The following is a 21,685-nucleotide window of genomic DNA, read 5'->3' as shown; positions in this document are numbered from 1 at the left end:
TTTACAGACTATCTTAAAGCTGCTTTCTGACCATCTCTTCATGATGCTCCATTTTGTGGGCAGTCTTATTTATGTGCCTCTTCTCTCCGTCAGCCATGTTGTAGTTTTCAGTACTTCTATAGCGAGACTACTGACATAAACTAATTTGAATGATAAGCCACTTTCTATTAGAAATGGCAACAGCGGAGAATGCATGTGTACGAGCCAGGCTGCCCCACAACAAGAGGATAGAGAAGAAGAAGGAACTGATAGACTACGTTGAACTACCCTCGTACGTAGCGCTTTGAGTAAATAGATAGATAGTACTTTATTGATTCCTTCAGGAGAATTCCCTCAGGATATATGTAGGAAATATTTACCGTATTGAGAGATATCCGCGGACGTCAGAAACTGGGCAAATTCCATAAGGTTCATTTGGAGGAAGTGTGAAGAAAGTCAAGATTATTTTATAAATATTTCCGCCAAGCCTCTATGGTTTGATTCAAAATTTTCAGGACTTATGCAGATCCCAAATGCACAAAAACAGGAACCAAATATGGTTTTGCATAAAAGCTACCCCTTAAAGGCCTACTGAAATACGATTTTCTTATTCAAACGGGGATATCAGGTCCATTCTATGTGTCATACTTGATCATTTCGCGATATTGCCATATTTTTGCTGAAAGGATTTAGTAGAGAACATTGACGATAAAGTTCGCAACTTTTGGTCGCTGATAAAAAAGCCTTGCCTGTAGCGGAAGTAGCAGACGAGTAGCGTGACGTCACAGGTTGTGGAGCTCCTCACATCTGCACATTGTCTACAATCATGGCCACCAGCAGCGAGAGCCATTCGGACAGAGAAAGCGACGATTTCCCCATTAATTTGAGCGAGGATGAAAGATTCGTGGATGAGGAAAGAGAGAGTGAAGGACTAGAGGGCAGTGGGAGCCATTCAGATAGGGAAGATGCTGTGAGACCTGATATTCAGCTGGGAATGACTAAAACAGTAAATAAACACAAGACATATATATACTCTATTAGCCACAACACAACCAGGCTTATATTTAATATGCCACAAATTAATCCCGCATAACAAACACCTCCCCCCTCCCGTCCATATAACCCGCCAATACAACTCAAACACCTGCACAACACACTCAATCCCACAGCCCAAAGTACCGTTCACCTTCCCAAAGTTCATACAGCACATATATTTCCCCAAAGTCCCCAAAGTTACATACGTGACATGCACATAGCGGCACGCACGTACTGGCAAGCGATCAAATGTTTGGAAGCCGCAGCTGCATGCGTACTCACGGTACCGTGTCTGCATATCCAACTCAAAGTCCTCCTGGTAAGAGTCTCTGTTGTCCCAGTTCTCCACAGGCCAATGGTAAAGCTTGACTGTCATGTTGCGGGAATGTAAACAATGAAACACCGGCTGTGTTTGTGTTGTTGCTGCAGTCGGCCGCAATACACCGCTTCCCTCCTACAGCTTTCTTCTTTGCTGTCTCCATTGTTCATTGAACAAATTGCAAAAGATTCACCAACACAGATGTCCAGAATACTGTGGAATTTTGCGATGAAAACAGACGATTTAATAGCTGGCCACCATGCTGTCCCAAAATGTCATCCACAATCCGTGACGTCACGCGCTGACGTCATCATACCGAGACGTTTTCAGCAGTATATTTCGCGCGAAATTTAAAATTGCACTTTAGTAAGCTAACCCGGCCGTATTGGCATGTGTTGCAATGTTAAGATTTCATCATTGATCATCAGACTGCGTGGTCGGTAGTAGTGGGTTTCAGTAGGCCTTTAAGTACCCTTTTAGAGAATGAAAGAGGCAGTTCTGTCTAAAAGTCGATTCAATGTGCACTTTGTGGGTAGACAGTGAGTCACAGTACACACTTATACCATTGCCACTGCTTCATTCATTCACTCTTAATTGTGTGAATTATAATGGTGATGATGATGATGATGATGATATATTTAGAACATGCATGTGATTAGATGCATCCCACATTTCCAGTTTCTCATTACATGTCCGAAAGGGGGTATTTAATCCTACCCCTTCTCCATTTCATAGCACTTTCTAACACAATTGTTTGTTCATTTCCTGTACTCAATTTGTAACACAAATTAAATAAATTATGTTCTAATTAATAAATAGTTAGGTAAATTGTGATTCACATGAGGAGATGAATAAGATGACCTCACTTTTTAATAAGGTTCAAGATGTTTGTCAGGGTTATTCTTCTTTGTACTTTGTAAACACTTTATTAAACTAGATCTTAGTAGTACATTGTTTGATTTCTTTGCTTAATCCATTCCACTTTAAGTACAACTTTCACCAAAGGTTATGCTACTCCTCTTTTGTTGAGAAGAATTGATGTACATTCTTGGGTAGCAGGTTATAGTTTGCTCTGTACATCATTTTTGCTGTTTGTAAATGCTCCAAATTTTTGATTCAAAAAGTGTTTGGATGTTCTTCATATCCAACATTATGTATTATTGTAACTGACATCTTTTGTAGTATGGTTAATAAATAAGGCATACTTTTGTAGTTATTTCCGCATATTTCTACACAATAATCTAGATATTGTAACACTAGCGAGCAGTGGAGAATATGGAGGGGTTTTTGATCCAGAACACATTTAGCTAAAGTCCGCGACCCCGAGGGGGACAAGCGGTAGGAAATGCATGAATGGACACTTTATGTTGTATATTTTCTATTAAGGATTTCCAGTTAATTTGATCATCTATTAATACACTTAGAAATGTTATTTACCTTGTCAATGTTTGCATTGTCTATTTGTAATTGTATTGGGCTTTCTCTTGTGCTGTTATCGAATAGCATTACTTTATCAATCAATCAATGTTTATTTATATAGCCCTAAATCACAAAAGTTTCAAAGGGCTGCACAAGCCACAACGACATCCTCGGTACAGAGCCCACATAAGGGACGTCGATGTGAATGACTATGAGAAACCTTGGAGAGGACCGCATATGTGGGTAACCCCCCCGCCCCCTCTAGGGGAGACCGAAAGCAATGGATGTCGAGTGACATAATATTGTGAAAGAACAGTCCTTAGTGGATCTAACATAGTAGTGAGAGTCCAGTCCATAGTGGGGCCAGCAGGAGACCATCCCGAGCGGAGATGGGTCAGCAGCGCAGAGATGTCCCCAACCGATGCACAGGCGAGCGGTCCACCCCGGGTCGCAACTCTGGACAGCCAGCACTTCATCCATGGTCACTGGAACCGGAGTAACCCGGCGAGGAGGCAGAGGAGAAAAGAAAAGAAACGGCAGATCAACTGGTCTAAAAAGGGGTGTCTATTTAAAGGCTAGAGTATACAAATGAGTTTTAAGATGGGACTTAAATGCTTCTACTGAGGTAGCATCTCTAACTGTTACCGGGAGGGCATTCCATAGTACTGGAGCCCCAATAGAAAACGCTCTATAGCCCGCAGACTTTTTTTGGGTTCTGGGAATCACTAATAAGCCGGAGTTTTTTGAACGCAGATTTCTTGCCGGGACATATGGTACAATACAATCAGCAAGATAGGACGAAGCTAGACCGTGTAGTATTTTATACGTAAGTAGTAAAACCTTAAAGTCACTTCTTAAGTGCACAGGAAGCCAGTGCAGGTGAGCCAGTATAGGTATATGTATATGTATATATGTATATAAAGGTATATACAGTATAGGCGTAATATGATCAAACTTTCTTGTTCTTGTCAAAAGTCTAGCAGCCGCATTTTGTACCAACTGTAATCTTTTAATGCTAGACATAGGGAGACCCAAATATAATACGTTACAGTAATCGAGACGAGACGTAACGAACGCATGAATAATGATCTCAGCGTCGCTAGTGGACAAAATGGAAAGAATTTTAGCGATATTACGGAGATGAAAGAAGGCCTTTTAGTAACTTTAGTTCTTTCAGTTTGATTCAAAGATAATCTGTTTCTGTCAAACCATCTTATTTGTATTGTCAGCAAATAGTTCAGACTTTAAGAACTTTGTAACTTTACAAATGTTATTTATATCGATATTGAACAATTTTGTTCCCAGTGTTGATCCCTGGGTTACGCCGCAAGAGAGATTTAGCGCTGTAGACGCGTGTTTTCCTATCTTGACGTACGGCTTCCTGTTGGTGAAGTAGCTTCTTAACCAGTTCAAGACCAACCCTCTAATGCTATTTGGTTTTAATTTGTTAATTAGGATATCAGGATTTTGTCAAATACTTTTAAGTCCGGGCAGCACGGTGGAACAGGGGTTAGTGCATGTGCCTCACAATACGAAGGTCCTGAGTAGTCCTGGGTTCAATCCCGGGCTCGGGATCTTTCTGTGTGGAGTTTGCATGTTCTCCCCGCGACTGCGGGGAGAACCCTCCGGGTACTCTGGCTTCCTCCCACCGCCAAAAACATGCACCTGGGGATAGGTTGATTGGCAACACTAAATTGGCCCTTGTGTGTGAAAGTGAGTGTGAATGTTGTCTGTCTATCTGTGTTGGCCCTGCGATGAGTTGGTGACTTGTCCAGGGTGTACCCCGCCTTCCGCCCGAATGCAGCTGAGATAGGCTCCAGCCCCCCCCCCCCTATTAAATGCTTCCTGCTGCTGACCTGCTCTATGGAGATGGAGATTTCAAGTTCCAACAGGACTTGGCGCCTGCACACAGCGCAAAATCTACCCGTGCCTGGTTTACGGACCATGGTATTTCTGTTCTAAATTGGCCCGCCAACTCCCCTGACCTTAGCCCCATAGAAAATCTGTGGGGTATTGTGAAAAGGAAGATGCAGAATGCCAGAGCCAAAAACGCAGAAGAGTTGAAGGCCACTATCAGAGCAACCTGGGCTCTCATAACACCTGAGCAGTGCCAGAAACTCATCGACTCCATGCCACGCCGCATTAACGCAGTAATTGAGGCAAAAGGAGCTCCAACCAAGTATTGAGTATTGTACATGCTCATATTTTTCATTTTCATACTTTTCAGTTGGCCAACATTTCTAAAACTCCCTTTTTTGTATTAGCCTTAAGTAATATTCTAATTTTGTGACACACGGAATTTTGGATTTTCATTTGTTGCCACTTCAAATCATCAAAATTAAATGAAATAAACATTTGAATGCATCAGTCTGTGTGCAATGAATAAATATAATGTACAAGTTACACCTTTTGAATGCAATTACTGAAATAAATCAAGTTTTTCAAAATATTCTAATTTACTGGCTTTTACCTGTATATATGATCCAGTGGAATATATTCCATTGATATGTTTTCTCCGTTATGTCAATGAATGCCATTGATGTTAAAAAGTTGGCTCTGTATCCGTATTGGCTGTCTGCAAGCGATACACTTTTATTCTATTCATGAATATGTGTCATTTGTTGTTAGATATTTTTGTTAATATGTTTTACTTCAGGATTTCCTTACAATTTGTCAGGACAGACAATGGATGAAGCAACCATACACAGATTCAGACATTTTTTTAATCAGACATGATGAGCTTCGTGCGATGTGATCAAACTCTCATCAGACACATTTGACCTTTGGCCTTGTAGGTATATTTCTTGTCTCGGCAGTAACGTACCTGTGCTGCCACTCCACACACGGAATGACTCATGACACCGGAACAGGAAGCATAGGTGTCAGATAACAGAGGTAAACACTGCCCTCTAAAGGACACAATGGGTAAGGGCGTACAACAGTACCACACTTAACAAGACCGAGGCAAGCAAATGTACTTTAGATTTAGACTTCCTTTTTATTCTCATTCAAATGTGAACTTTACAGCACAGATAAGAACGAAATTTCGTTCCTTAAGCTCATGGTAGTGCAGGATAAAAAAAGCAATAAGGTGCATATAAGGGACGGCGTGGCGCAGTGGAAGAGTGGCCGTGCGCGACCCGAGGGTCCCTGGTTCAATCCCCACCTAGTACCAACCTCGTCATGTCCGTTGTGTCCTGAGCAAGACACTTCACCCTTGCTCCTGATGGGTGCTGGTTAGCGCCTTGCATGGCAGCTCCCTCCATCAGTGTGTGAATGTGTGTGTGAATGGGTAAATGTGGAAGTAGTGTCAAAGCGCTTTGAGTACCTTGAAGGTAGAAAAGCGCTATACAAGTACAACCCATATATAAATACATAAATAGGTTACTGTACAGATAAATATATTGCACTTTTCCACATGCGTCCACGTTTATGGATGTATGTTATATTGTCTTTTTTAGTCCAGCGAGTTGATCCATTTTGGGAGGAGTTGAGGGGATCATTTAATTATGATGCGTTCAAGAGTCTTACGGCCTTAGAGAAGAAGCTGTTACAGAACCTGGAGGTTCTGCTTCGGAGGCTGTGGAACCTCTTTCTAGAGTCCAGCAGTGAAAACAGTCCATGGTGGGGGTGGGAGGAGTCTTTGCAGATTTTCTGAGCCCTGGTCAGGCAGCGGCTTTTTGCGATCTCCTGGATAGGAGGAAGAGGAGTCCTGATGATCTTTTCCGCCGTCCTCACCACTCTCTGCAGAGACTTCCAGTCTGAGGCATTGCAGGCTCCAGTCCAGACAGAGATGCAGTTGGTCAGCAGGCTCTCTATAGTGCCTCTGTAGAATGTGGTGAGAATGGGGGGAGGGAGCTGTGCTCTTCTCATCTGACGCAAAAAGTGCATGCGCTGCTGAGCTCTTTTTACAAGAGCTCCGGGGTGTAGGGACCAGGTTATATTGTCAGTTATCTGCACCCCCAGGAACTTGGTGCTGCTTACTATCTCCACCGCTGTGCCGTTGATGAAGAGTGGAGCGTGGCTGGACTGGTGCTTCCTGAAGTCAACGATGATCTCCTTGGTCTTGTTGACATTCAGGACCAGGTTGTTGGTTCTGCACCAGTCAACCAGATGTTTCACCTCTTCCCTGTAGTCCATGTCGTTGTTTTCACGGATGAGGCCCACTACTGTCGTGTCGTCCGCATACTTCACAATGTGGTTAGTAGTGGACCTGGCGCAGCAGTCATGGGTCATCAACGTGAACAGCAGCGGACTCAGGACGCAGCCCTGGGGGGAGCCGGTGCTCAGGGAGATGGCACTGGAGATGTTGTTGCCCACTCTCACAGATTGGGGTCTGTCTGTGAGGAAGTCAAGCAGCCAGTTGCATAGGGGGGTACAGAATCCAAGGGGGGCCAGTTTGCTCACCAAGTGCTGCAGGTAAACCTCACTCACTGATGTTTTAAGAGATTGCATTAGACATGGTGTCAACAGCTTGGGTATTTAGCTCTATGCCTAGCGCTGTCACGCCCTCATTGTGCAGGACAAAGCAGGGGTTGCACTAGGCGTGTTGTGTTCACATTTTTCAGGTTCAAAATCGATTAAATAAATTCAGATAATTAAGACAATACATACACACATAAATAGGGTGTTGGGACCTGGAATAACCCATTACATTCATTACATTTTGGTGAGTCGTTGGCTGCCCTCATCTTCTGCTATTTGACCAAGGTATTTTTCACATCTTGGTTACATCCTTGGTCACACCACTGCAGACCTGGGCAAATTAAGGCCCGGGGCCACATGCGGCCCGTAAAGCTTTTCAATCTGGCCTGCCGGACATTCCCAAATAATTTCTTTAAGATCTTTAAGATGTAAAGTGTAGCTGCCATTATGATGTGCAGTGATGTTTTCTAATGACCGTAAGTCTTCAACTACCGACTACCGGTATACTAAGTATTTCAATGGTTGGAATCTGCATGATATACTAGTTACTAGGGTCATCTAATTAGTTACTATGGTCATCTAATTAGTTACTATGGTCATCTATGTCACAGCAGCTCAGACGAGGCACCAAGCAGTGTGGGAGGGAAGCGTTTCCACAGACGCGGAAGGAGATTTTCACAACAAAGTTCTAAAGCTTAGTGAAATATCAGACATATCAGATTGTCGGTGGGTTTATTTTGTACCCTTTGTGTTCATATTTCACTGTTTGTTGCATTTTTGTTACGTTTCACTTGATTGTAAAATATGTCGATCGAAAGGGGGTGTGATGTTTAAATTTTGTTTTACCCTTCGCAGAAAAATGTAAAATACCATTCCGTTTTTAAGGCGGTCTGTCATGACGTTTTTAGCATTTAATCAGACATTATTGTGAGGTTTTGTATTAGTGTTCCTAAAAATAGATATACCGGCACCCAGACACTTTTTTTTCTTTAAATGTGGCCCTCCGAGTCAAAATAATTGCCCAGGCCTGCACCACTGCAATCTTGTGGCGACATTGAAGACTGTTCGAGATGTGAAGAGAGAAAAACAAGAGCCACAAAGAGGTATAAATCAAAATCATCTTTATTTTAAAATATGTGCAGTACTAAATAACATGAAATATTTACACAACACAAACACACTTTGAGTGGAGGAAAACACAATCTTCAACAAATAGTCTGTCTACGGTTGATAAGAAGTCAGCATATCTTATTTGCTCCAAAGTTAGTTTGCATTTGTATAGCTGCTGTTCTTAGCAGCACACCAATTTGGAAACTCATGACATAATATGGTATCAAACACAGCAGATCATCATAGGTGACACATCAGATCATCATAGGTGACTTTTCACGTTTAATTATGATAGACAGGATATAGCTATATTGTCTGTTTCGACATGAAAAACAGAAATTTGTCTTTGACACGACTTCATCACAAAATTAAAACAACGTTCACAGCAACAGGTATAAAAGAGAGACAGTGCGGCCTATTTCATGTTGTTTAGAACCGTTAATGCATAGGGAATGAATGATTTCTTGTGAACGGTTGTGGCCAGTGGGGTCCTGTATCGTCTGCCTGGTAGCAGCAGCATGAAGGAGTGGTGCAGGGAGTGTGAGGGGTCCTCAGTTATGAGGATGGCATTATTTCCCACAGAGTGCCTGTGCAGTTTAGTCAAAAGACGTTGAGTTATTCTGGGTGTTTTACTTGCCTGATTTGTTATGCGGGTAAGTTTTGTTGTGGTAATGATAGTGAGAGATCTTTTAAAAAAGTGTTAAAATGTATTTGTTGACATTAACAATCCTTAAGTGTCCTGAGCAAATGAAGGCGCTGTTGTGCCTTTTTATAGACCAAGTCACCATGTTGTGAGAAGAACATGCACGTGTCACTCTCCATCCCAATATTTTTTTAAACTCTGTATCATTTGACAATATTTCAACACAAGCTAGTCAGGAAGACATTCATTATCTGTTGTGCGTCTGCATGTGTGCCATCAAATAGTCATTTCGCGCGAATGCTGTAGCACAAACTGAACAGGAATAGGGTTTTTCCCCAGTGTGTATTCTCATGTGTTTAACCATGTTTGGATTTGAAGTGAATTTTTTACCACAAACGGAGCAACTAAACGGTTTTTCTCCAGTGTGTGTCCTTTGGTGTTCAATCAAAGATACCTTTTTGATCAACATTTTGCCACAAATATTGCAACAAAAACGTTTTTCTCTTGTATGCGTCCTCATGTGATTCACCATATTTGACTTGGTAGAAAAACTTTTATCGCACATCGAGCAACCGAAAGGTTTTTCTCCTGTGTGCGTGCGTTTGTGTGCTGTCAAACTGCTGTGTTGTGAAAATGATTTAGAACAAAGTAAGCAAGAATAGGGTTTTTCGCCTGTGTGTATTCTCATGTGTGACACCATGCTGGACATGGCAGAGAAACTTTTACCACAAACTGAACACACGAAAGGTTTCTCTCCTGTATGCGTAAATTTATGCTGAATTAAAATATCATTTCGAGAAAATCTTTTACTACAGACTGAACAGCTATAAGGTTTCTCTCCTTTGTGTGCCCGCATGTGTCGCGTCAAGTCCCAACTATGAAAGAAGCTTTTAGCACAAACTGGGCAGAGCAAACCTTTTTTGCCCATTTTCTTTTCGGAGCATTCAGAGTGTTTATTTTCTGTTTGAGTCCTCATATCACCCTTACAGTCTGTATTGCTGTTCAAAAGTCGCTGTTCATCCTCAGGAGCGCTTAATGTGTCCTCGTTATCCGATAATGGAGCTAAGAGGTTGTATGTTTCTGATTCTTCACAGTGGCCTCCATCAACTTCTGTTATGTGTTTTGGCGAGCAGCTGCTTGGAGGGTCCATCCCTCTGTCCTCCTCACTTGGACTGTGATGAAGCTGTGAGAACTCCTGGGGTTTGTCTTCAGTCTTCACAGGGACAGCAGTCAGTGTCCTCTTGGTGAGATCTGTCTCCTCCTGAGTGATGCATAGTTCCTCCTCTTCTTCTTTAACATGGGCGGGCTGTGGTTCCTCCTGCTTCAAAGTGGAGCTCTCACCTTTCGGTTGTAGAGGAAATCCATCTCGACAACAAATCACCTGCTGGACGTCTGCAAACAACACAAACACACCTTCTTTCAGCCATGTTAAGTATTATGACTTATGTAGACGGACCAAAATGTCTACAACATGTGGACAACACAGCAGACATCAGACAATAAGACATAATAATAATAACAACAACATGACAGCCTTTGGTGGTGTTTGTTTTACAAACTATGCACAGCTGTGTGTGAATTGGTCACCCATGTAAACAATAAAAGGGTGGAGGCGTAAAACCATAGCCCGAGCCTAAGTATTAAAACAATTTGACGTTCTTACTATGACGTTTGCTGCTCCACTACCGCTCTGACTGTTATTTATTGCCCTCCTGGACCTTATTCAGACTTTATCAGCAAATTCTCAGAGTTTGTTGCTGACCCAGTCTCTCACGCAGATGATATAATTATTATGGGCAATCTAAATTTTCACATGAATACCCCGTTAGACCCTCTGAGCGTGGCGCTCCAGACAAATGTGGTCTTGCTCAAATAATACATGAACCACACATCTCAACGGTTATACGATAGACCTTTGGTCCTCCCATACACCAAAACAACGTCCGATCACTACCTCATAAAATTTGAAGTTCTGACCCATTGTCAACATTTTGAGAATAACCAATGCTTTAGCAGCTGTAACATTAATGCTGCTACAACTACAACTCTCTCTGGCCTACCGCCCTCGGTAATGACACCGTTCCCCAATTATGTGGGCTCTATCGATAGCTTCACTGATGACTATAATGATGCCTTGTGCAACACCTTTGAGCGTATTACACGGTTAAAAAATAAAAAAGACCCCTAAAAGTCGTACCTACTGGTTCACGGAAGAAACCAGAGCTATTAAACGATCATGTAGAAAGCTGGGCTGCGAATGGCATGCAACTATAGGTATTTTTTATCTGGCTTAGAGTGATAGTTCAATACATCATGAAGATGCTTTTACCTTAGCTAAAACTAATTATTACTTCAATCTTATCCGTCTCAATAAAAACAATCCTAAATATTTAACACGTCTCAATAAAAACAATCTTAAATATTTAACACAGGAGCATCTCTAACCCAACAAAGGTCTTCTCCTAGTAGCTCCAACCACTCAGCTGGCAACTTTATGCATTTTATTTCTAAGAAATTAAAGCTCATTAAATAGGTGATTAAAGACGCTACGTCTCAGCTCCAACCGGGTCCAATAATCGCAAATGCAAACGTATGCATTACGGAAAAGGCTTTCCAAAATAATCTCTCTCAATTTGAAGAGGTAACACGAGAGGAACTCTCACAACTCGTCAATGGGACAAAACAAACATGTCTACTAGACCCACTTCCTGTGAAACACATTAAGGAACTGTTTGTTATATTAGAACCATCAGTGCTAAATATAATTAACTTATCACTCTCCTCCGATACTGTTGCCGTAGCATTCAAAACAGCAGTTATTATTCCTCTGCTTAAAAGACCTAACCTTCTTCCAAACTACTGGCCGGTGTCACACCTACTGTTTATCTCTAAAATCCTCGGGAAAATTGTTGCACAGCAGCTCAATGAACACTTAGCGTCTAACAATCTTTGTGAACCCTTTCAGTCGAGTTTCAGGGCAAATCACCCTACTGAGACTCGCAAGAGTGACCAATGATCTGTTGCTAACTGTGGATACCGATACGTCATTTGTGTTGCTGGCGCATGATCTCAGCGCTGTCTTCGATACTGTGGATTAGAGGTGGGAATCTTTGGGCACCTAGCGATTCGATTACAATTCAGGCTCTACGATTCGATTAAAAATCGATTATTGATGTACATTTAATTTAAGTATATTGATGCAGTTTTACAGTTATTTTCGTTTCACTAAATAAGCGTTTCTTACTTGCAACTTTTCAAACCAGTGCATTTGTAATAAGACACAGTTACATTGATTCCAATTGTATTTATTAAATGAATGGAAATGTGTGCTAAACTGGAACACAAGTGCTCTACAATAAAGGAGCTCGGTGAGGTGGGTCGCTGCGGTCAGCCAAATTTGAGAACTCTCTGCTTTACTTTACTTACAATAAATAAATCGATTATTGTTTACTAATCGATTTTATAATTGTCCATGTTTGAATTGCAATGCATATAAAAATGTATTATTTCGCCCACCTTTACTGTGGATCATAAAATTATATTAAAACGCATCAAATCAAGTATTGGCATGTCAGACTTAGCTTTTTCCTGGTTTAGCTCCTATATCACTGCAAGGATACGTTGTGTATCCCATAACAATGTGATCTCGGAGTATCTTTAGGTCAGTTGCAGAGTTCCACCTCGTTCGGTTCTTGGCCCTGTACCCCGAAGGATTCACATGCTGCCGCTAGGCGACATTATATGCAAGTGTAGCGTTAGCTTTCACTGATATGCTGATAACACCCAACATTACATGCCCCAAAGCGGACAACACACCAAATTGAAGTCAGCTGGAGGCCAGTCTTAATTAAATTAAAAAATGGATGTCCAGAAACTTTTTGCATCATATTGCCAAGAAAGCAGAGATGTTGATTATCGGTCCTGCTACACACAGACAATTGTTAAGAGCTACCACCAACAGCGATTAACGATAGGGAAAGCGATTGCTGCTTCCTAGTGAGACGTCACATACACAGTTGGTTGTGTTTTGGCCTCCAAAACCTCTTATTATATAACATATATTTTCCTGCACACAATATTTCACTAATAGTGTTGATAGGAAGTTTCTGTATGGGGATGACACGATCTGTTTATTTGTTTTTTAAAAAGCCATAGAGTTGACTGATTGTCGGCAATGGACAAAATCTCAAATTGCAATACTCAAAGCAATATGACAACAGGAAGTGAATTTGTGTTACATCACTTAAAAACCGGATGTGAAGCACCCAACACACGGTTTTTTCTTTATCATCAAAAAAAACCCAAAACTTTTACAAAATAAAACTAAAGAATATAAACATTTTTAAACACATGAATTATAATAGTATTTCTAGTAAGTAGCCAGTAGTACCTTTTTTTACTTATTTAGTAATGCGGTACTTTGTTAGTGCCGGTATACGGTACAATCCTAGTTACAATATGGTACATCACAAGTTTCCAGTTTATTATTACAACTTCTCCAAAAAGGAGCAGGAAGAGGCAGAGGTAATTATCTTTGGCAATGAATTTTGGACAGTTTGTCTAAGTGCAGTTACTGTCCTGCATGCGCAAACTGGCAGTTAATCCAGTATGGTTTGATTGATTGAATTATTGATTTCAAACCTGCACAGTACAACAGCACACAGTTGTTGTTTTATTACGTTTTGGCAGAGACATTTATGCAAGGCTTGAAAAGGGGTTGGATGAAGCAAATGCTTATAATATCCCAACCCCTCTCACTCATTCCACATTTAACATAAACAATATAATACAAGAACAATACTATACAAACAAAAACAAGAAAAGCTCCTATATACTAACAATACAATAGTACTACTGTTACTATGAGACAAGACAAGACAGACACACACACACACACACACACACACACACACACACACACACACACACACACACACACACACACACACACACACACACACACACACACACACACACACACACACACACACACACACACACACACACACACACACACACACACACACACACACACACACACACACACACACACGCCCCAAACACTCTCTGACCATACACCTCTCTCCCATGGCTCTGTGCTGAGGGCATCACTCTCTTTCCTCCTCGTACTTCTTCAGTACTTCTTTTTTAAACAGTCTTTTAAATGTAATCATGTTAGAACAGGTTTTTAACTCGTCCCCTAAGTTGTTCCACAGACTGACTCCATGCACTGACATGCACATTGATTTTAAAGTTGTTCTAAATTTAGGAAAATATAATTTGTTGTTTCCTCTTAGACTGTAACTATGGTGAGCATCTCTATCCTGGAATAGGTTCTGTATATTGGATGGTAGAGAGTTTTGAGATGCCCTAAACATAATTTGAGCAGTGTTAATGTTGGTCATGTTGTAGAACCAAACAACTCTATATGGCAGAGGGATGTTGCTTGGTACGCCTACCTAACACATTAATATCTGAAAAGACGCAGTCAACTTACACTCTGTGTAGGGAAGCACCTAATTGTTCCTATAAAAAAACAATACTGTACATTGTATTTAAAATCACAGCAATTTGTAGGGATGCAAGGAATCGTTGACGTTGTCCAGAATAATCATTATTAAAATTTGCAAATAATAATCAGTTATGTCATCATTACTCAAGCTTTTCCGGACATAAAAGGAACATGCACTTGTCCATGGGACCAGTGATTCTCAAGCAACAGGAAGAAAAAAAACACTGAATAAAAACCAAACACGTAAAGTAGGATTTAGTGATAAAACGATATCAGTATATTGAGATAGACACATTCGATATCAATCAATATTTATAAAAATGCTTCGATAGAAGGTTCATAACTTTTTTTTTTTCTGCTTCGGAAGAAACCGGAAGTTGCCAAGCATTGGTTGGTTGCCTAAACAAAGGCACTAACCCTCTGGTAACCGAGCAACGCAAGAAGTGATCACTGGTCAGTGAGAGTGACACGCTATCAGGGTTTGGTTGCAACATCTTGTCTCATGGTTTAGGATTTATCGAAACGGATCGTAGTCAGACCAATGTGGTCCACATTTGCCGCGCTCACCGAGCACAGCTGTAACCTTATTATTTTTTCTCCCACCAATCACAGAGGCTGAGGGTTACAGTTGAATTGTTCTGAGAATATTAGTTGTGTTGTCTTCCATGCTAAAAACACCACAATGGGAGGACACACTTGACCCCACTTTATTCAAGCTCCACAACACAGCAACATGTCCCAAAACATCTCGCTTTTCTTTCCTTATCAGCTATCTGGAAACAACATTCACTACTGTATAAATAAAATCAATTACAAAATAAAACAAATGTGCTACTTTAAAATGATAGTCATTTGGTCCAATAATATCAAAATAATAATTACTGGATAACATAAATTCCTTTCGTTACTTGAGTAAGAAGAACAGACCACAAATGAAATGTTACACAGCCGTAACTCTCTGCTAAACTTAAACCTGCAGACAATAGTTCTTCTCAGCTTTCTCTATGTTTACATTATCACTCTTTGCACTATTTTGTTACACTTTATTAAGCATTTCTTACTCATTCCTTATAGTTGCGCCTTAATTTAAAGAGGTTATTGTTTAGTGTTTATGTGATTTTAGATTTTTGTTTACATTATTTGGGTGTTTTCCATGGTGGTTGTGTTGACATTTCCTTTCTTTGCTACCTTGATAGCTGAGGCTACTATAATCAGGGGAAAGTTACATTTTAAATATAAAATGCTTACATTTTATATATTTTTCTCCTGGTCCTTATTTTGCATAAGTCATAATAAGTATCAATAATTATCGATATCGACCGACAACACTGCTATCCATCCAGCCATCCATTTGCGTGTGAGTCACACAATTTAACCCATTCTCACGCCACTTATATGCTTATATTTCCCCCATTCACTACTCTATATATTTTTTTTTTCATATAAATAAACTTGTTTCCTCACAGCCTGCAGTAGTTTGAGTTATTTTGAGTGACTTACCGAAAGAACCATTCACAGACCTATCAATAAATTTGAGTGCCTAAATCTAGCCAACCACGGAAGGCACCACATAATGTAAACCAATCAGAAACAACCTAAGGCGGGTCTTTGCTTTTTTATTTAATTTTTTGCACACACCTAAGTGCAGTGTTGTCAACTTGCCGACTTTCTTGCTAAATCTAGTATCTTTCTAACTCCTCGTAGTGACTTTTTTTCTCAAAAGCAACTAGCGATAAAATCTAGCAACCTTTTTGGGATGTTTTGGAGACATGAAACATCACTCTAATGTCCTCAATGTATAAGCGGTGCCGCTGTGAGCTTTTCCTCACAGGCTCCCCTGTCAGCTGGTCCTGAAAGCATATTTTGTTGGACTTTCAAGTGCGATGAGAATAAAGTTCCATTGTATTCCAGTTCGAGCAAAGAAGAGACACACACCCTCTCTGTGCAAAGTTGCCGCTGTTTGTGTCTTGGTTTACAGCAGGTGTTGGCAACCCAAAATGTTGAAAGATCAAATCAAATCAAATCAACTTTATTTATAAAGCACATTTAAAATTTACCACAGGGGTAGCCAAAGTGCTGTACAATGAACAGGTTAAAAGATAAAACGAGTACCGAGCAAACACAACACAACACAAACAGAACACCATAAAAAATAAATAATTAAAATAGAATAAATAAAAACATAAAAACAGGTTCACAGCAGGTGTATTATGGGGCGCCATTGCAGGATGGATATCACTCAGTGTTAAAAGCCATGGAATAAAAGTATGTTTTTAAGAGAGATTTAAAAACAGGAAGAGAGGAGGCTTGTCTAACACTCAGGGGTAGGTCGTTCCAGAGCTTGGGAGCAGCAACGGCGAAAGCTCTGTCACCTCTAAGCTTCAGCCTTGTGTCAGGGACCGTCAACAGCAGCTGATCGGCTGATCTTAAGGATCGGGTGGGGCAGTAAGGCTGAAGGAGGTCGGAGAGATAGGTTGGTGCGAGGTTGTTTAGACATTTAAAAACAAATAAAAGGAGTTTAAAATTGATTCGGTAACGCACAGGGAGCCAGTGAAGGGACGCTAAAATAGGGGTGATGTGCTCACGTCTGCGGGTCTGTGTTAGCAGACGAGCAGCAGAGTTCTGCACGAACTGCAGGCGGGCGAGGGAGGCCTGGCTAATGCCAACATACAGGGCATTACAGTAATCAAGACGAGTCGAGATAAAGGCGTGGATTAATTTCTCAAGATCATGACTTGATAGAAGCGGTTTCACTTTCGCTATTTGGCGTAATTGATAAAAGCTTTTTTGAACGACGCTGCTGATTTGTTTTTCGAATTTAAAATCTGAGTCAAACTTTACCCCCAGGTTTGTGACACAGTCGCTGAGATACGGGGTCAGAGTTGGGGGAGGGAGAGCGACTTGGACCGAACAACATAACTTCTGTTTTATCTTCATTTAGGCTCAGGAAGTTAGCTGAAAGCCAGACTTTGATGTCGTGCAGGCAGTCAATAAGATGTTGAACCGTGTTATTTTGTGCCATGGGAAAATAAATCTGGCAATCATCGGCGTAAAAATGAAATGCAATACTGTACTTCCTAAAAATAGAACCAAGGGGGAGAAGGTAAAGCGCAAATAAAATTGGGGCAAGGATTGAGCCCTGGGGGACCCCATGTGGTAAAGGAGCTGTGGACGACATAAAACTGTTTACTTTTACACAAAAACTCCTGTCGGTTAGGTACGACCGGAACCAGTTGAGGGCGGCGCCCTTAATGCCCACACAGTTCTCAAGACGAGTGATTAAGGTGGCGTGGTCGACGGTGTCGAACGCAGCAGACAGATCTAAAAGCACCAGGACAACATATTTACCAGAATCAGTGGACAGGAGGATATCGTTAAAAACTTTTAGAAGCGCTGACTCTGTGCTGTGGAGGGCTTTAAAACCGGACTGGAACAGCTCAGTGATACCATTATCCTCTAAGAAGGGCAACAACTGACTGTAGACAACCTTCTCTAATATTTTGGAAATGTATGGAAGATTAGAGATAGGTCTGAGGTTAGAGAGGAGAGAGGGGTCGAGGCTGGGTTTTTTAAGTACCGGTAGAGGTCATACCACTGCATGTTTAAACTCTACTGGAACTATTCCAGAAGAGAGGCTACTATTGATAATGTTAAGGACACTTGATCCAATAGTAGCAAGTACCTCCTTAAACAGGCGAGGTGGGAGGGCATCTGCAGGAGAACCAGAGGGCTTCATATGACTAACTGTGTCACTTCAAAAAGAAAAGGACACCGGCTCAAACTGATGGAAAACAGAAGAGAAATGCAGAGGAACAGAAGGGTCATATGAAGGCTGAGATAGACTGGCTCTAGTTGACACAATTTTGTCAGTGAAAAAATGGAGACAATTTTCACAGAATTCAAAAGAAGCATCAAAACCAGCAGATTTGGGAGCATCAATGACAGTGTTAATAGTTTTAAACAGAACTCTGGGGTTGTTACAGTTAGAAGATATCATCTGAGATAGATATATATTCATTTCTGCTTTTACAGTCATCTGAAAGGAAAACAGGCTTTCTTTAAAATGGCAAAGGACACATGCAGCCTGTCTTTTTTCCATTTTCTCTCTGCTCTTCTACATACGCGCCTGGCAGCCCGAGTGACGTCATTCAACCAGGGCTGAGGCGTGGCTTTAGCGCGGCGGCATTTGAAAGGCGCGATCGTGTCCAGTGTTTGTAAACAAATAGAGTTGAACCCAGAAACCAACTCTTCAGTATTCAGACATACAGAGGCTGCAGAATTATCATCACAAAGAGTCGAAAACATAGAGGTGAACCGAGCAGGAGACGAAGAATTAAACATGCGAGAGCGTTGGGGCGGTGCGCACAATTTAACTGGACACTGCGTGGGAATATCAAACAAGATCGGCATGTGATCAGAGAACACAGCGTCGCAAATGTCCAAATTAAAAGAGCCATATTGGACCAAAAATACAAAAAAGTAATCTGTCTGGAGCCGCAAAAAATTAAACGACTTATATAAGTGTTATAATGAAGGCAACACATGATATAAGTGTATATATTAGCTATATTAGCCTACTATCAAAATGACTATGTGTCGCTGGCTGACGCAAATCTTCGTTGACAGAAACGTTGAAATGTAATATTTATTCTACACATTTTTACAACATTGGAAAACATTAGTAAAACCTCTCAGAGGGTGAGATAACTCCTGGAAATGACTGTCTTAGACTGGCCAACGGTATAGATGTGTGTGTCCAAGTTAAAGGAAACAGCAGGCTGTCTTCTTCTAATGGAAGCTGGGTAACATTTGTGGTCTGGAACAAGATGTCACACTAACAACTATCAGAAATGCAGCCAATATTACATACAGATAATGTGTCATGACACATAGAAAAATAAACTAAATACACAGAGGATATAAGTAAAGGAAATTATATGAGCTCAAATATACCTACAAACGAGGCATAATGATGCAATATGTACATACAGCTAGCCTAAACGACATGTTAGCATCGATTAGCTTGCAGTCATGCAGTGACCAAATATGCCTGATTAGCACTCTGTAACAAGTCAATAACATCAACAAAGCTCACCTTTGTGCCTTCACGTACAGTATAAAATGTTTGGTGGACAAAATGAGACAAAGAAGTAGTGGCATAAAACATGTCTTTCTGTGGCAGCGTCGAAGAAAGTTATACATGTAAACAAACTGTTTACATGTCGCTTAAAGGGGAACATTATCACAATTTCAGAATGGTTAAAACCATTAAAAATCAGTTCCCAGTGGCTTATTATATTTTTAGAATTTTTTTTCATAATTTTACCCACCACGCAATATCCCTAAAAAAAGTTTCAAAGTGCCTGATTTTAACCATCGTTATAAACACCCGTCCATTTTCCTGTGAAGTGAATACAAACAAACATGGCGGAAAGAACAGCAAGATATAGCGACATTAGCTCGGATGCAGACTCGGATTTCAGCGGCTTAAGCGATTCAACAGATTACGCATGTATTGAAACGGATGGTTGTAGTGTGGAGGCAGGTAGCGAAAACCAAATTGAAGAAGAAACTGAAGCTATTGAGCCATATCGGTTTGAACCGTATGCAAGCGAAACCGACGAAAACGACACGACAGCCAGCGACACGGGAGAAAGCGAGGACGAATTCGGCGATCGCCTTCTAACCAACGATTGGTATGTGTTTGTTTGGCAGTAAAGGAAACTAACAACTATGAACTAGGTTTACAGCATATGAAATACATTTGGCAACAACATGCACTTTGAGAGTGCAGACAGCCCAATTTTCATCAATTAATATATTCTGTAGACATACCCTCATGTCAGCAGGCCAGGGAAGCTAGGGTCGATATTCTTTTCTTGATCATCTTCGGTGGCATAAGGGACGGTGTGAGCCAAAACATCCAGGGGGTTTAACTCGCTCGTCTGCGGGAACAAACTGCCGCCATTGCTTGCCGTGCTACCGAGGGCCTTTGTCCCTGAATTGCTCACACACTCCGGCAGATTCAATGGGGGTCTGGCGGCAGATTTCTTTGACTTTATCTTTGGAAATGCATCTGCTTTGAGTGTCGCAGGATATCCACAAATTCTTGCCATCTCTGTCGTAGCATAGCTTTCGTCGGTAAAGTGTGCGGAACAAACGTCCAATTTCTCGCCACTTTGGCATCTTTGGGCCACTGGTGCAACTTGAATCCGTCCCTGTCCGTGTTGTTACACCCTCCGACAACACACCGACGAGGCATGATGTCTCCAAAGTACGGAAAAGTCGAAAAAACGGAAAATAACAGAGCTGATTTGACTCGATGTTTGAGAAAATGGCGGATTGCTTCCCGATGTCTCCCACTACGTTATTCCTCTCTACTACAGTATTATTATTAATTATGCAAATGAGGAAATTATGTCATCTATCAAGTTTTATGACAGCCAATAGCAACTTTCCTTATTGAGGAGTAGGCAACACTGGAGGATGAAGAGCTATCAGAAGAAATGGAGGACAATGAGAATGGAGATGTAGAAGAGATACAAATTGAGAACACCGATGCAGAGGATGAGACAGAAGAGCCAGCAGAGAAAACAGTGGAGATGATTTCCATTTGTAATATCTGCGTAACTAAGACTTTAGGAGGCCACGCTGCATGGAGAGCTGCTGAAGGTGTACATCGACGTTAAAACAGGCCAAATCGGTGTTAAAAAAGACCAATATGTTGCCACTAAAGTCTCACTCTTGTCATTTTCTGAAACCCGGCAGCCCTGATTTAATGCATCAGCCTCACGCGACAATGCACGTTCTTAAAGAAAATCTATTTTGGATTAAGATTCACAGATGAAGTCAGTAAACATAAGTAGAGATGTCCGATAATATCGGCCGATAAATGCTTTAAAATGTAATATCGGAAATTATCAGTTTCAAAAAGTAAAATGTATGACTTTTTAAAACGCCGCTGTGTACACGGATGTAGGGGGAAGTACAGAGCGCCAATTAACCTTAAAGGCACGTCCTTTGCGTGCCGGCCCAGTCACATAATATCTACGGCTTTTCACACACACAAGCGGATGCAAGGCATACTTGCTCAACAGCCATACAGGTCACACTGAGGGTGTCCGTATAAACAACTTTAACACTGTTGCAAATATGCGCCACACTGTGAACCCACACCAAACAAGAATGACAAACACATTTCGGGAGAACATCCGCACCGTAACACAACATAAACACAACAGAA

At 41.1% G+C, this 21,685-nt stretch overlaps 1 protein-coding gene across 4 annotated transcripts in view; it reads right to left on the bottom strand.

The window, feature by feature from the left end:
- Positions 1-8,301: 8,301 nt before the first annotated feature.
- LOC133574155 (uncharacterized) overlaps positions 8,302-21,685 on the bottom strand; it is a 39,770-nt gene continuing 26,386 nt past the window's right edge. For 3 of the 4 annotated variants that reach the window (XM_061926232.2, XM_061926237.1, XM_061926233.1), the window contains exon 2: positions 8,302-10,322. In XM_061926232.2, the coding sequence (XP_061782216.1) occupies positions 9,178-10,322 (1,145 nt within the window). In that variant the 3' untranslated portion in view covers positions 8,302-9,177. The remainder of the gene's footprint in view (positions 10,323-21,685) is intronic. The other variant, XM_061926235.2, reaches the window with a different exon arrangement.

Source organism: Nerophis lumbriciformis, linkage group LG31 (assembly GCF_033978685.3).
Source record: "Nerophis lumbriciformis linkage group LG31, RoL_Nlum_v2.1, whole genome shotgun sequence".
NCBI lineage: Eukaryota > Metazoa > Chordata > Actinopteri > Syngnathiformes > Syngnathidae > Nerophis > Nerophis lumbriciformis.
Note: the sequence above shows the minus strand (reverse complement) of the source record. Positions and strands in the feature narration are given on the sequence as shown.